General features: G+C 35.4%; 1 protein-coding gene and 1 pseudogene across 3 annotated transcripts; both read right to left on the bottom strand.

Moving 5' to 3' along the window:
• Positions 1 to 1,179: 1,179 nt before the first annotated feature.
• LOC143605784 (putative late blight resistance protein homolog R1B-14) lies at positions 1,180 to 5,043 on the bottom strand (annotated as a pseudogene).
• LOC143605786 (uncharacterized) lies at positions 4,909 to 13,193 on the bottom strand. 3 transcript variants are annotated; one of them, XM_077081776.1, is made up of 14 exons: positions 13,144 to 13,193; positions 11,903 to 12,479; positions 8,434 to 8,515; positions 8,295 to 8,351; positions 7,569 to 7,624; positions 7,248 to 7,476; positions 7,100 to 7,183; positions 6,921 to 6,995; positions 6,655 to 6,738; positions 6,476 to 6,540; positions 6,185 to 6,353; positions 6,031 to 6,119; positions 5,731 to 5,845; positions 4,909 to 5,138 (listed from the first exon to the last, which is right to left on the bottom strand). In XM_077081776.1, exons 2-14 carry the CDS (start codon positions 12,436 to 12,438, stop codon positions 5,097 to 5,099), a joined length of 1,683 nt encoding a protein of 560 aa, XP_076937891.1. In that variant the 5' UTR covers positions 12,439 to 12,479; positions 13,144 to 13,193; the 3' UTR covers positions 4,909 to 5,096. The 3 variants fall into 3 exon arrangements, with proteins under 3 accessions (XP_076937891.1, XP_076937890.1, XP_076937892.1); XM_077081775.1 differs by lacking the exon at positions 13,144 to 13,193 and having other exon boundaries at positions 11,903 to 12,647; XM_077081777.1 differs by lacking the exons at positions 11,903 to 12,479; positions 13,144 to 13,193 and adding an exon at positions 8,719 to 9,306.
• Between the last annotated feature and the right edge of the window lie 976 nt (positions 13,194 to 14,169).

Consider the following 14,169-nt stretch of genomic DNA (forward strand, 5'->3'; position numbering starts at 1 on the left):
CATGAGATAACTTAACCAGTGGTGGTTGTTCAGACAATATATATGATTAATGATTGTTAGCTCGTAATAAAATTACAGTTTTAAATCAATACAATTTTTTTATATATAATTAGCACCAAATAAAACAGAATGACAGCCACAGCAGAATATGGTTAAAAAGCAACATTACCAAAGTTTGCCACATATTGTACATACAACGGTTTCTATAAAACACAAAATATCCGCAACTGCTCAGTATGTCCTAACAGGTTTCGTATACGCAAAACAACAAATTACACATGCTTTGAAAGTTTGCTACGCAAAATTTGATTCCCAACATGTGTGTACGAGGTTAACAAACATCCCCTAGATGCTGTCAGGAAACTTGGCCTCATAATTTTGTGGCACCTGTATCAAAGATTTATACGCACAACTACCTCAAATTGAGAGATACTGAAACCCAAAATATTGCAATGTTTTTCTTTAATGTCCAGTTTGGGTTGAGTTGACCCGCAAGCATACCATTAAAATAATGATCTTAATACCATTTGACGTGTTTTCTTTTTAACCTCAGTTTTTTTTATTTTACCCATCTTCCATTATCTCTCAAATATGATTAAAAGTAATCATATTTCATGATTAGAACACAAAAAATCTATTAAAAGGAACCTACTAATCAACATAGATATATGTATGTGCCTCAGATTTCCATGTTTTGAGAATTCTGATTGGAGGTCTTCGTTGATAAACATCTGGCTCGTCCTGTACATAAAATAAACAAAAGAACTGTTTTCGATCTATTATAATATCATTGCCAGGTAACAAGTTGTGAACTCACACAACTAACCTCCGACATCAGGATCAAACATGCTGTTCAGCGATAAATAATATCTCCAGATGGTAGGCCCGTGTCGTTAGTGGTCGGGATGCCCAGTGATCCAACACCACGGTATATAAAATATTAAGCATTATGATCACGCTATATGCAGCAGATATGATTAAGAAAACAACCTTATTGAGATCTTTGACATGAGTACCATATTGAATATGATAATATACAAGGTTGATTTATGGACTCACATTCTACAAATTTACATTAACTGGAATACACAATTACAGTTATATACAAAATTATAGAGTCCAATGGCTCACCGTGCTGTTCATCATCTAATTTTACTGTTCACTGTCAGGTTACAGAGTCAGATTAAAATCTTAAAATCTTTATAATGGGACGACGCGAATCTATAGGTCGTAGTTTCCCATATCTTGTTGGTCTTGCTGAATTCTTCTAACACATTCACCGACAGAATGCTTACAGTACTTGATTTTAATAATCTCAAGTGTTGGTATGTCCCCAATTTCAAGGGGGATCTCTACGAGGTCGTGACAATAGAAAATTTCTAATTGTTTGAGACACGGGAAGCTTGTGCCATAGGCTTCCCAGTGTTTGATATCTAACTCGCAAAGTCTCAAGAATTTTAGCTGTGAAAAATCCTGACCATCTGTGTTCCAGCAGCTTCCCTCAAACGCATTGTTTCTTAGTTTTAGAACCTGGAGATTAGGCAAAGACTGAACGATTGACATGTCACTCCACGGTAGATTACACCCAACTAGTTTAAGTGTTTTCAATGTCGCTGGGAACGTAATGCGGTTTGTTCCATCATGCACGGGAGAACGCCACAAACTGAGCCTTTCAAGGTAGACGAAAGATTGGAAGTCATTGTGCTTATAGCTTTTATTAATGCATGAAAGTGTCTTAATGCACGGAAAATGCTTTGGGAAATTACGCGCCTCATCATCCCACAACAACAAAGGTGAAATAGTTTGCAAATTCATTGGTTTGTCAATGGAACCTAGAACAATGTGCTGATCCTGGCACAACAAATGCCTCAAATTTACCAAGTCTGATATGTTACTCGGTAAATCAACACCGGAATCACTTGAACTATAAATGAGGGTTTGAAGGTTCCATAAATTGCATATTGAAGATGGGAAATCATTTGATGCATTCCAAATTGCAAGATACCGCAAGTGAACTAGCAATTCGATGGCCTTGGGAAAATCCCATAATTGAAAGTGTTGTATATCCAACACCCTGAGTAGCACAAAGGAACGGAAGTACTTTGCAATGTCATCAATCAAGGATGGGATATAACTAAAGCACAATACGGATCGAAGGTTTTGGGTGGACGGATGACTTAAGTCTGGATCATATGTGTTAATGAACATACGAACTGGCTTATATGGTGGTGTGATGACATTAGAGGACAATATTATTAGCCTTTCTCTTTCAACGATGAATCGTTCTTCCTTGGCTTTTTTCAGGCATAGCTCCCTCACAAGATCGTGCAATTTACAAGCTTTGACACTTCCATTTGACTTCTTCCTTTCTGCCACAATTACAAGATTTCTGTCGGTTAGATCCATAAGGTAACCCTCTGCGGTATCCTCCAAGCTTTTATTTCCATCTTCTAGAATAAACCCCTCAGCCACCCACAAGTGGATCAACCTTTGTACTTCAAACTTGTGGTCTTTCGGGAAGCCACCAAGGTAAAGAAAGCACTCTCTCAAGTGAAGAGGAAGATGATCGTAACTTAAACCTAACGTTTCCAAGCATCCGTTCTCCCAACCAACGATGTATGAACCAGTCCTCTCAGCAATTTCCACCCAAAACTTTTCACTCCATGCTTCTTTTGCTAAGAGTCCTGCAATGACAACCACCGCAAGTGGTAATCCTTGGCAATTCTCTACTATTTGCATTCCAGGCTTGATTGACCATTCAGGGAACTCCCATGAAACACCTTCCGACACAACAGCTCCCAGCCTTTCTCTTTGTTCAAATATCCCAAGTGGTGAATGAGTCCGTCTGAACTTGCATGCATAGCAACTTCAGTTACGCGACTGGTGAGCAGAATTCGACTTCCTTTGTTTTCATGGAGGAAAAATAATTTCAGGTTACCCCATGTTTCTAGGTGCCAAATATCATCAATTACAATTAAATATCTATTACCCATTAGGTTTTTATGCACCAATTCACGAAGTTGCGAGTCACTATACTTTTCATAAAGTTCACAAACATTTTCACAGAGTTGAGACTCACCGGCCTTTTTAAAGTCTAGGCTTACACCAATGGATTCTAGAATCTGAGTCAGCGCAGCTCGCTTATCATATGTTTGAGAAACATTGACCCACACACGGACATCGAAATAATACTTAACATAATCATCACTGAATACTTTGGTTGCGAGTGTAGTCTTGCCTATTCCACCCATACCAACAATAGAGACAACATCTACTTTCTTTGGATAATCCGCAACAAGTCTGTCTATTATCAGCTTTGCCTCGCAACCAAGCCCCACCACGATCTCATCCAATAATTTCTTCGATTCTGAGGTGATGGGAGTTTTAGCAGGAGCAGATTGATAATCTGTTCTTTCGGATGAATTCATCTTCATGCTATCGGTTCTCATACTCATGAATTCTACCTGGATAGACTTGAATGCTCTCCTAACGTCATCGAGATTTAGGGAGGGACTAAATTCCTTAAATGCATTGCGAATGTGAACACCGGACAGAAACATATCGATGATATTCTGCCACGTCTTCGAATCTTTTCTTAAGATCATTAACCTTTTCAAGGCGGTCTTGATGTTGTTGGTGGATGACACCAATGGTTTGAATCATAGAGTCAAGCTCATCATAGAGAAGCTGGAAGTGAGGCCTCTGAGATATAATAATTTCAGGGTGCTGATTGTTGAAGAATGGAATATTGTCGTTGCAGCTTTCAACTTCTCCATCAACATCTGGATAATACCCATGAGAGATCTGGATTGATTGTGGAAATGAGAATAGAATAATTTACTGTACTTGCTTTTTCAAAAGGTGATGCAACAAGCAAAGTGGAGAAAGAAAGAAAAAATTTTGAATTTTAAATGCATAGCCACATATACAATTACAAAATGTTAAACATTAAATTCTGGATAAATGCATGGTAGTAACTGCTTTAAACTTAAAACCTCACTTGGGCATTAGAAGCCTTGTGGGATTGAAAATAATGATTTTCATTAACTATAATGAGAACTATGATTCTTACTTTCACAGGATGATGTGTGTATATTAATTTTTAACTGTTTTTTTTAATGGTTAATAATAATTTGATTGTAAATGCACACAAATTCCATTTCTAATCTACAACGGACGGATAGATTTTTGGTGCATGCTGCTATCTAGAACATAATTATGTCTTAGGGTGGCGGGAGTGTCCTTCCCATAATCTCCAATCTCTCCTCCATCCCTAAAGCCGATGGGTACGGATAAGTGGGGGTCACCCTTTGAACACCACCCCCTTAATCATCATTTCATTACTGAAATGATCTCACTCACCATGCTCATGCTCCTTATTTGGAGAGAGAGCCAATAAAAAAAATGTTTTTATTTTTCTGTTTCTCTTTTAATTATTTATGTTATTAAATAATATAACAAACAATGATGGAGAATGAAAGGAATGAACCATAACACGGGTTGAGAGATGAAGTTGAATGATGGATGAAAAACTGACTCGACACAAACGTGACGAATGAGGGGGAATAGCTCAAATGAGCAATACCCGTTAGCCTAACCATCATTCAACAATGGAAATACCCATCATTCACCCCAATTCATCATTCAACCGTTAAATTGTAGAGAGAGAACAAAGAGAGAGCGAGCGGAACGTGAATGACCGCCACCCCCGTTCGTCCACCCTTAGGTACAAAAAGAATTCACAGTTGGCTTAAGGATGACAACTGTGTTAAAAACATAATGTAAAAATTAAAAAACAAATAGTACATAAACCATAATGATAATCTCAGCAGCATATGATTAAAAAGCAGCATTACGAAATTTTGCTACATGTTATGAAAATTATACATCCAATAGTTTGTTTAAAACACAAATACCTGCAAGTGCTCAGTAAGTATCAAACTTTCTTCTATTACACACTTCAAAGCCCATCTAAAGTACCATAAAAAATATTCTAATAATGTTCAGTTTTAAAAGCTCAAAACTAGACAACAACCTCAGCATGATCCTGCAAATTTGGGTTCCCAACAGTTGTGTCCAAGGTTTACAAGCATCCCCTAGATGCTGTCGGGAAACTTGGCCTCGTAACTTTGTGGCACCTGTAGCAATAATTTATAAGCAAAACCAGTGGCTGATGTAAGGTGTATGGAACTCGAATATATATAGCAAAAATTTATGTGTGCATGTTGATTTTTTTGTTGATGTTATCATGGTTGTGAAAAAAGAAATTCAAATTCGGTTGACTGCAATGACTGAATTAAAATCCAGTCTATCTCTGTTAACCTACTCATGAAACCATTTTTAACCGATTCATTTTTTACCCATCCGTTGTCACCGACCATATTTTATCTATCCGATTTGACCAGCCTAATTTTTATCTTATCTATTTTGACAGACTCATTTGATATCTATCCATTTTGATCAACCCAAATTTTGCCCCGTACTAAAAATTCTTGGATCCCTGAGCATAACTATGCTCATATTGAATAAATCACTTACCCAAAATATTGCAATGTTTCTATTAATATAACAAACTTAGCACGCATATTAATGGTTTGGGTACCTTTAAGCTTCACTTTTTGATTTTGCCAATCTGACCCATTCCAAAATCATTTTTTGTCACATTTCTAATCTAAGAGTAGAAAATATTATTGAATGGCATTTTAAACATTTGACTAAATAGAGATATACCATAAATGAGGCGGTGATCATCTTTCCAGCAAACCATCTCCCATGAAGTGCGCGTTGAGCAGCCACTGCAGATTGCGTGTTCTCAAAACGCAAATAAACAAGCCCAGCACTATTCCTGTTAATCAAAAGCGTGTAAAACCTTAGAATACGCAAACCAGATAATTAATAATAGTAGTAAGCCAACAAAACAGCAGCCAAAATGATAGGTTAAACAAGTCGGGTCAGGTGGGGTTGACCCACATAACCTGACCCGCTTTTGATCAGTATCAACCCGATCAGCTTGCCACCTTTTAAACTTACTTCTCAACATAGATGTGCCTCAGTTGTCCATGTTTTGAGCATTCTGATTGTACATCTTCCTTAATATCTAGATCAAAATCTGGCTCCTCCTGTATATAAAATAACTATTACAAAATCATTGCCAGAAAGTAAAATGAGAAATTTCAAAACTAACCTCTAACTCAGGATCAAACATGTTGTTCAACAATAAACATTCACTAGGGACGCCGATGCTTTCTATTGATGGAACTGTGACAGGTGGCACAGGCATTGATGCAATGGCAGGAACTCCAGATGGTAGGCCAGTGCCATTAGTGGTTGGTAGGCCCAGTGATTCAACACCACTATAATAAAAACATAAAACATATTATTATTATTATTATATTATTATTATTACTACTACTATGCAGTATTTATAATATATGATTAAGAAAACAACACTAAAGAGTAAAGTTTCATGTTGCACCTTGTTGTGGTTCCACTACGGTCTAACTTCTGCATGAGAAGTGCTCGAGAACGTGCATTTAGAGCCTGAAAATACATAGATAAAAGCAGAAATTATAAGCGCAGAATTCCATAGCGTTAACAGTTTTTTTTAATATTATTATCAAAGTTTGAAAGAACAAAGAACAGTTAGTTACTAACCAAGCCGCCTCCATCGTCATCATCAAAATCACCAGGATTAACACCTGTTTCTTGCATTCCAGGTTGATCAGTAATGGCGGACACCTGTGTATATCAAAACAAAACTACCTTAGAAGTTAAAAACATGTCTTGATATCTCCAAAATAAATCAACCAACGAAAAGAAAATATTTTATAGATTCCAAAATATACATCTTAGAAATATATGCGACTATTATGCCAAAATGACAGCTCAGCATTTGACTTGGTGAACTACAAGAATTGTACCTTCATCATTCGACCTGCAATCTCCAGCTGTCCGTTCAAACTTTGTGCAGCCTTGGCATCTTCAAGTCTTGCAAACTTACAAAAAAAAATTGCCCAATTAGTAAGTTTGACCAGAACTGATTGCACTTTATATAATAATAAGCATAGTGAGGGTAAAAGATATAGTGAACGAAGTTCACCTGAATAAAACCAAAACCTTTACAATTCCCGGTCTCATCAGTAGGTAACTGCACCAGCTCTACAGTTCCAAATGATTCAAATACCTGAACAGAAGTTGAATATTAGTAAAGAGAAAACTGTAATGGTATATTATTAATATTTACAAACCTGACGAAGTTGATCTTCCTTCATATTGTAATGCAGATTGCCAACATACAACTTTCTTGCACCGCCAGTTGCGCCTGCAACACCTGCGGCTCCACCAGCGGTTGCAGTAGACTGTACAAGGTTTTTTTCAGCTTCTGATGGTTTGACCATCACAGGATGACCAAGCAGAGGTTGACCCGAGAGTGCTATTGCCATAGGGACAGACATTGCATCATAAAATTCAATGTACCTAAAAGTGTCTAGGTTAGAACATGTAACAATGAACTCATGCAAGGTCCAAATTGTGGATGCTATTTGATTATCATAAAGCGAAAAACATACCCGACTCCTTTTGAGCGTCTTGAGTTACGGTCCATAATAAGACGCACATCTCGAACCTGGAATCATAAATGTGCCCCTCAGCAACGTTTACAAAAATAACAAGACCCAACATGACATCATGAATCCTTGTTTACATAAATCCACAAAATGAAGAAAACCAAGTTTCACTCATAGTTATCAAATGCGTTAGGCGCACTCAAGGCGCATAGGCTCCGACTGGGGCCTAGGCGCAAAAAAAGCGATGGCCTAAAGAAAAATAAGCGCACTCAAATAAAAAGTTAAAAATATATTATGCATATGAAAAAGAATATTATTCTTCAAATAAAATAAACAAAAGCTATTATATAACTTTTAATATCAGCTAATTAGTACCAAAAGTTCTAAAATAGTCAAGATTAGTAACAAAATGTATCAATATAATGCCTTTGACATCTTCTAGATCTAAGTTTCAATAGCACACCTAGCGTTTCTTGTACTCGGCTTTTATGGTCTCATGTTCTTGGCATAGACAATGCCGAAACGCTCACCTAGGAACTAGAAGCGCATTTATTGAGCCTCGCTTGGAAAATGGGCCTAGGCGCAGGAAGCGAGGGCTTTTAATAACTATGGTTTCACTTTTCACTGTTATTAACAGTGTTAAACTGAGATTGCATCAATTTCATAAAAAAAAACCCAGATCAAGTACAAAACGAAACACAAAGAGGAAAATAGATATATACAACTAACCTTGCCAGCCCTTGAGAAGAACTCATAAACATCTCTTTCATCGGCTTTTAGAGATATCTGTATATTTTATAAGAATGTGAAATTAGCAACATAACAGTTGATGAAACAAATAACCTGTTAACAATATCATGTTTTTTACCTGATACGCAAAGACTGTACGTTGATCCCGTTCTGGATCAACCTCTGGCTCTACAGGTCCTTCCTTCTTGTCTTTATATCGCCTGCAAAATACAGCATTTTAATTAAAAACCCACAGATTAAGTTCTTCAGAAAAACAAGTACTAAAGTTAAGGAGTGAAATTGCAGCTGCTGAAGTTAAAAGAACCAACCTGGAGAACAAAGTAACAATTACAATAACAGCAAAGATATCATTCAAAACTATGTATTATCCCAATTTAGGCGACAATGAAGAATATTTGTGTACCTTTTCCTAATAAACCTAAGCATACTTGATCATCAGTTGATATTATTGGCAGAATGACATAATAATACAAGTAAATCAAAGAGAATAAACCTGCTAGCAATAACCGCCTCATGATTGGACAATTATCCAAAAGTAAAGACACAACATATCCAAAAGTTTGTTTAAATATTACTCACTTGATTCTCTTCTATTCAAGAAAATAAAATATTGAATAAGCAGATCTAAAGCACCTATATCAGTTCTAAGGCATAAAAATAAAATGTGTTTGTGAAAAACTAATAATCAATACTCCAATAAGATATGTGCCACTTGAACAATGTATGATTTCCCATTGAGACACTACCGGTTGTATTAGACCTGAAATGATTATATTAATTACTATATATATGTATATAACACGTGGCAAGATATATCCTGTAAGGCTGTAAAAGACAAATAGCTCTTGTAGAAAAATGAACTGATATCCATAACCAAAAGCTTCTGTACTCCCACAACAGCATTTCTGCAACAGATAAGATGTAAAATAAGATGATGCTGGTTTAAAGGTGGAGGATAATGAAAATCATAACATGACATCATCATCATCACCCTGCCAAAAGGGCCACCCTCTATCTTCAATTTCAAGCTTTTATTTTGGAATCCAAAATGCCTAAGTTGCAATGTTTAAACCCATGACCTGAGTTCCTGAGCCTGAGGATTGCTCTAGCACATCTGCGAGTTCCCAGAATCTAGTGTTCAATATTCTACTCTTGAAAACAAATGTTTTAAATTCATAACTCTGAGAAATTAAGAGATCACGAGTATCTATGTTATTGTCAAAAAATTATATGTTGCTGCTAGCAAAATAGCATCAAGGCTCAAGAAGCTGAGGAATTATACAAATCAGTGAAAAAAACAACAAATATAGCTGTTTTTCAATAAGAGAGGAATATCATTGCTACTGAATAACTATGGCACGCTAGAAATTGTTAGCATTCCTAGAATCTGCCATCCGTGAAGTAGAGAACATCATAACCTTAAAAGAAAATAGACACTCAATTATGATTCTTTACTGTGAACTCTTAACTATGACACATTAGAAATTGTTAGCATTCCTACAAACTCACCGAGAGCTTCATAACATTAAAGAAAATAAACTCAATTAGGATTCTTTACATCAGATAAATTGCAAAGCCAACCACTGAAGGTTAAAGCATAACTATCCCCATGTAATCTAGCCTACATGGTGTTAAGATATAGCAGCACAGTTAAGCTATATCTTTAACTTGGCGCCCTTTTCATCAATGTTGGCCTACTCACATAATTAAGTTCTAGGTAATTAAAGACACAAAGGGCTCGCATGTCATCTAATCGCGAAAAAGCTCACACCAAGACAAAAAAAGGCGCAATAATAAAAAAATATATATAATAGGCATAGAAACCTAATAACTTAATACTATTATACATATATAACAAAATATTTTTAAAATATCTTCTAAAAATATAAAGAATAGTTAATATACTAAAATTTATACACATATATATAGGATTAGGTTCATTAAAAAATTCCTAAATAATTTAAGAACTTTAGAAACTCTTTACAACCATTTTTTTAAAATTTTCATATATATTAATATTATTATTTGAGTGTAGCTGTATCACTTATTATATTTATATCTGCAATTACACTTACGAAAATTAGTTTTTACACATTACTAAACTTTTTACACGTGTAAAATTGTTATTACATATATATCTAATATGTTTATTTGCACGTGTGTAGACCTGTGATTAATATACGTAATCACAAATTTAAATATAAAATATGATAAAACTACTCTCAAATAATGTTAATATATAAAATATTTTAAAATGGCTGCTTGTTAAGAGATCTAGATGAAAACAGATAAATTTACACTACGTATAAAAAATTTCGGACGAAAACGGGTAAATTACACTACTGAGCAAAAAAACGAATAAAACACACCATAAAATAAGTTAGTGTTTTATAGGAAGTATAAGAAAGCCTAAATATAAACACACGACACATCGCGCTTCTTTTTCCATAAAATAAAACACACCATGCTTTTTAACTAGATTTAAACTCAAACTAGATCTAATGGCCCTATCTATTGTTTTAGACTTCTAGTAAACACTCACTTCTTACTCCTAACTCCACCCTCTAATAAAATAAAATAAGAAAAGTAATATATATATATATACATATATATATATATATTGAAGATAACCATTTGAGCTACAAATCTATCTTTTAAAACAGTTTATTGAACTTGAAAAAAGATTATTGGGCCAGCCCAATCCACAAGTAAACCTTAAAAGGTGAATATTAGGGTTTCTTCTTTTTGCTGCCTATCAGCAGACTCTCTAGTCCAGACTCTAAATTTACTTTGCTGTCATCCCCATCTGCTTAACCTTCGGTTCTCTCCTCTCCATTAGTCTTCTACTCTTCCAAGACTCAAATCTGTTAAACCAGGTTCCTCTCTATCTCCTCTCCCTTCCTCCCCCACAGATTATTACAAATAAGTGCAGACCCAACGGTTAAAACGGGAAATGGAAAAAGAAAGAGAGAAACTATGGGACTCCAAGCGCTCGCCAGCAGCCATGCATGTCTGAGACGCTTTGACTCGCCTCGCCTGAGCACCTAGACACGCAACTTGTGTGTTTTTGACTACATAGACCCTCGGTGTCCATATATCGAAATCCCAACGAATAGGGATTAAGTTACGAACTGACACCTGCATGAAGCTCGGGATGAGCTCAAATGAAACTTAATTGCCTGATTTGAAGGCTACTAAGAGCTAAAATAAAGAAAAAAATCACTCACATACAATAAATGCATTACAAGAGAAATTGACATGTGCCTATTTATTGTCAGGTGCTCACTATAACATTAACAGATACTTCCTACCAGAAAGCTTTTGTCTGTCTAGTGTCTAGCACTCTAGCCATATAAGCAGAAAGATTATCTGAAACATTAATTAATCTATACCTTTTCCCTAGAACTAGACTAGACAATATAACAATGCAGTCCTTGTCCATACAGCTGCATAAAAACTTGACTTTGCACTATTGAGTATAAAGTAACTAGACAATTGAACTAACCAACGTTGGTAGCATATAATGTGTAGATAACAAGCAACGGCAACAAAGATACGTAGAGTACAGAAAATAAACATGAAAATACCTGCTTTCTCGATCAGATTCTCTAGTTTCCCTTTCTTTTTCCTTCTCTTTTTCCCTGTCTCTATCTTTAACCTCTCTATCACGGCTCTTCTCCCTGTCTCGTTCATGTCTCTCTGACCTGCTTCCACTTCGATGTGTCCGATCACGTTCTCTGTCTTTGTCTTTGTCTTTGTCTTTGTCCTTGTCCTTCTCTCTCTCATGATCACGCCTTCCTCTCGCACGATCCCTCTCCCTGTCTCTATCTCTATCTCTGTCTCTTGTTTCACGGTTACTCCTATGTCTGTCTCTATCACCGTCCTTTGAAGATGAACGGTGGTGAGAGGATCCCCGTTCTTTCTCACGATCACGCGACTCTTCACCAGATTTTGCACGTTTTGACCTTCGGTCATCATCGTTCTTATCACTTCTATGTCTAGAGCTGTGCCTGCGTTCTTTATCTTCTCTTTTAACAGTTTCATCCTCTCCATTCGCTTTTTTCTCAGACACGTCAGGGTTTTCCACCATTTTCTCTAAGTACTCATATTCATCAAAATCCATTGGACTGTCAGCTAATAGTCTCCAACACACTTAAAATCTTCCTGTTACAATTAATGCTTTTAAGATTAATCAAGTATCAATTTAAGATGGTTAACTAATCAATTTTGCAAGAAACTAAAGTCGTTTAAATTAACCTCTTTTAAAAAAATTTCAACTCTTTGCAACAAAGTTGAAAAGCTAAATCACCATTATGTTAACAGTTAACTCAATGATATATACAGTTATTTTCATGAAGACTTTTAGCCTGAAAATCACAAACGAACCCTGTTCAAAAACAGCTAATTCTGAACAGTCAACAAAGTTAAAGACAGAGCATCGAGAAATCATTCTTCATGAAAATCTTACCAAAAGAGCCTCTCTTTGTCTTTATCACTAGAATGTATGCAACTTACTCTTTGATGCAAAATAACCTAATGCAGGTATAACAAGTAGCTATAATCTGATAATAAACTTATACCAGGAAACTAAGCATAATCACTTTAAGCTACCTAACATTTGAATCCAACACAATCTCCATATATTAAATAAAATTAAAGCCAATAAATCAATCAACCTAATTAATTTGGTAACTAAAAGCATATGAAAACAGAAACAATCTGATACCACAACGTTATTGTTAATAAAAGAGATTGATTCGAATTCGGAGCCCTAATTCAGATCTTAAATAAACATAGGGCAAAATTAGGGTTTGTAAATGGAAGTTACCTGGGGGAATGAATTGACGGAGAAGACTGACTGACTGCGGATTGAAATAAATCTTGGTTGCTTGTGTTGTGATTGTTGGTTTTTATATTGGCCTAGCCCAATTGCCAGCATATTATTAGGTCTTGAAACTGGTTTCCGACCCGACCCGACCCGACCCGACCCGACCCAACCCTTCTTAATAAGACCGTCTCCAACAGTTTTTTATTCAGATCAGTTATATATCACATTTTTACTCCAACAATACAATTTCTCACATCATCTTTGCATTTCCACATCTTCACGTACTTTTGTTTTATCTTAAATAAGAATTTCGCAATACTATAAAATATTAAACTTTTACTAAAATAAACAGTAATATAATAAAATATTAATAACAAATAGATTAACTCAAATATAACAAATAGATAAACAAAAAAAATACATAATTGAAAATGATCATTGCTCTAACAAAATGGAAGAGAGATAATTTAAAGCGTTTGCCTAATAATAAAACCTATAAAGTATTATTATTCTTAACCTCCACAAATGTTCCATTAAATCATTCCGAAGTGCATGATAAACTCATTGTCATGTTTTTTTATTCGAATTAAGCGTTGTAAAATAGATAATAAAATCATTAAAAAACTAGTCGTTAAAAAATATAACTGCTAAACTAGCTACTACGTAAAAAATACACAAACAAAAAAAATATATCATTTTTTAAATAAATATAAATATATATATATAGGTTATAATATTTCAATATCTTTTATAAACATAAATATATGTGTGTGGGGGGGGTGTTAAAAGATGTGATGTTTGGGGCTCACAAATGGGTTGTTTTTGGTGGTTTGAAAAATCAAATCTTAAACCTTGATTTTGGGTTTAAACCAATCACTCCAATTGTTTAGGTGGTTTTTAGGTTGGCTTGAACCAAGATAAACCAACAATTGGAAAAGGCCTAAGAACTGGGTTTTAGTTTCTCAGATAAACCTTTACCCAGACCCAATAGCGGTTCCACCTCTACTCTGCCAACCTGATCAAAAA

This window comes from Bidens hawaiensis, unplaced genomic scaffold, assembly GCF_021521415.1.
Source record: "Bidens hawaiensis isolate Kalapana, Puna unplaced genomic scaffold, B.hawaiensis_p1.1 tig00071415_1, whole genome shotgun sequence".
Classification (NCBI taxonomy): domain Eukaryota; kingdom Viridiplantae; phylum Streptophyta; class Magnoliopsida; order Asterales; family Asteraceae; genus Bidens; species Bidens hawaiensis.

What these genes read in the sequence shown, in the direction of transcription:
- LOC143605786 (XM_077081776.1), bottom strand. Translation starts at nt 12,438, where the DNA reads ATGGATTTTGATGAATATGAGTACTTAGAGAAAATGGTGGAAAACCCT. An exon ending in GAATCTGATCGAGAAAGCAG is followed by an intron (nt 8,516 to 11,902) that starts GTATTTTCATGT and finishes TGTATTTTGCAG; the next exon opens with GCGATATAAAGACAAGAAGG. An exon ending in TTGCAGGTCGAATGATGAAG is followed by an intron (nt 6,739 to 6,920) that starts GTACAATTCTTG and finishes TGATATACACAG; the next exon opens with GTGTCCGCCATTACTGATCA.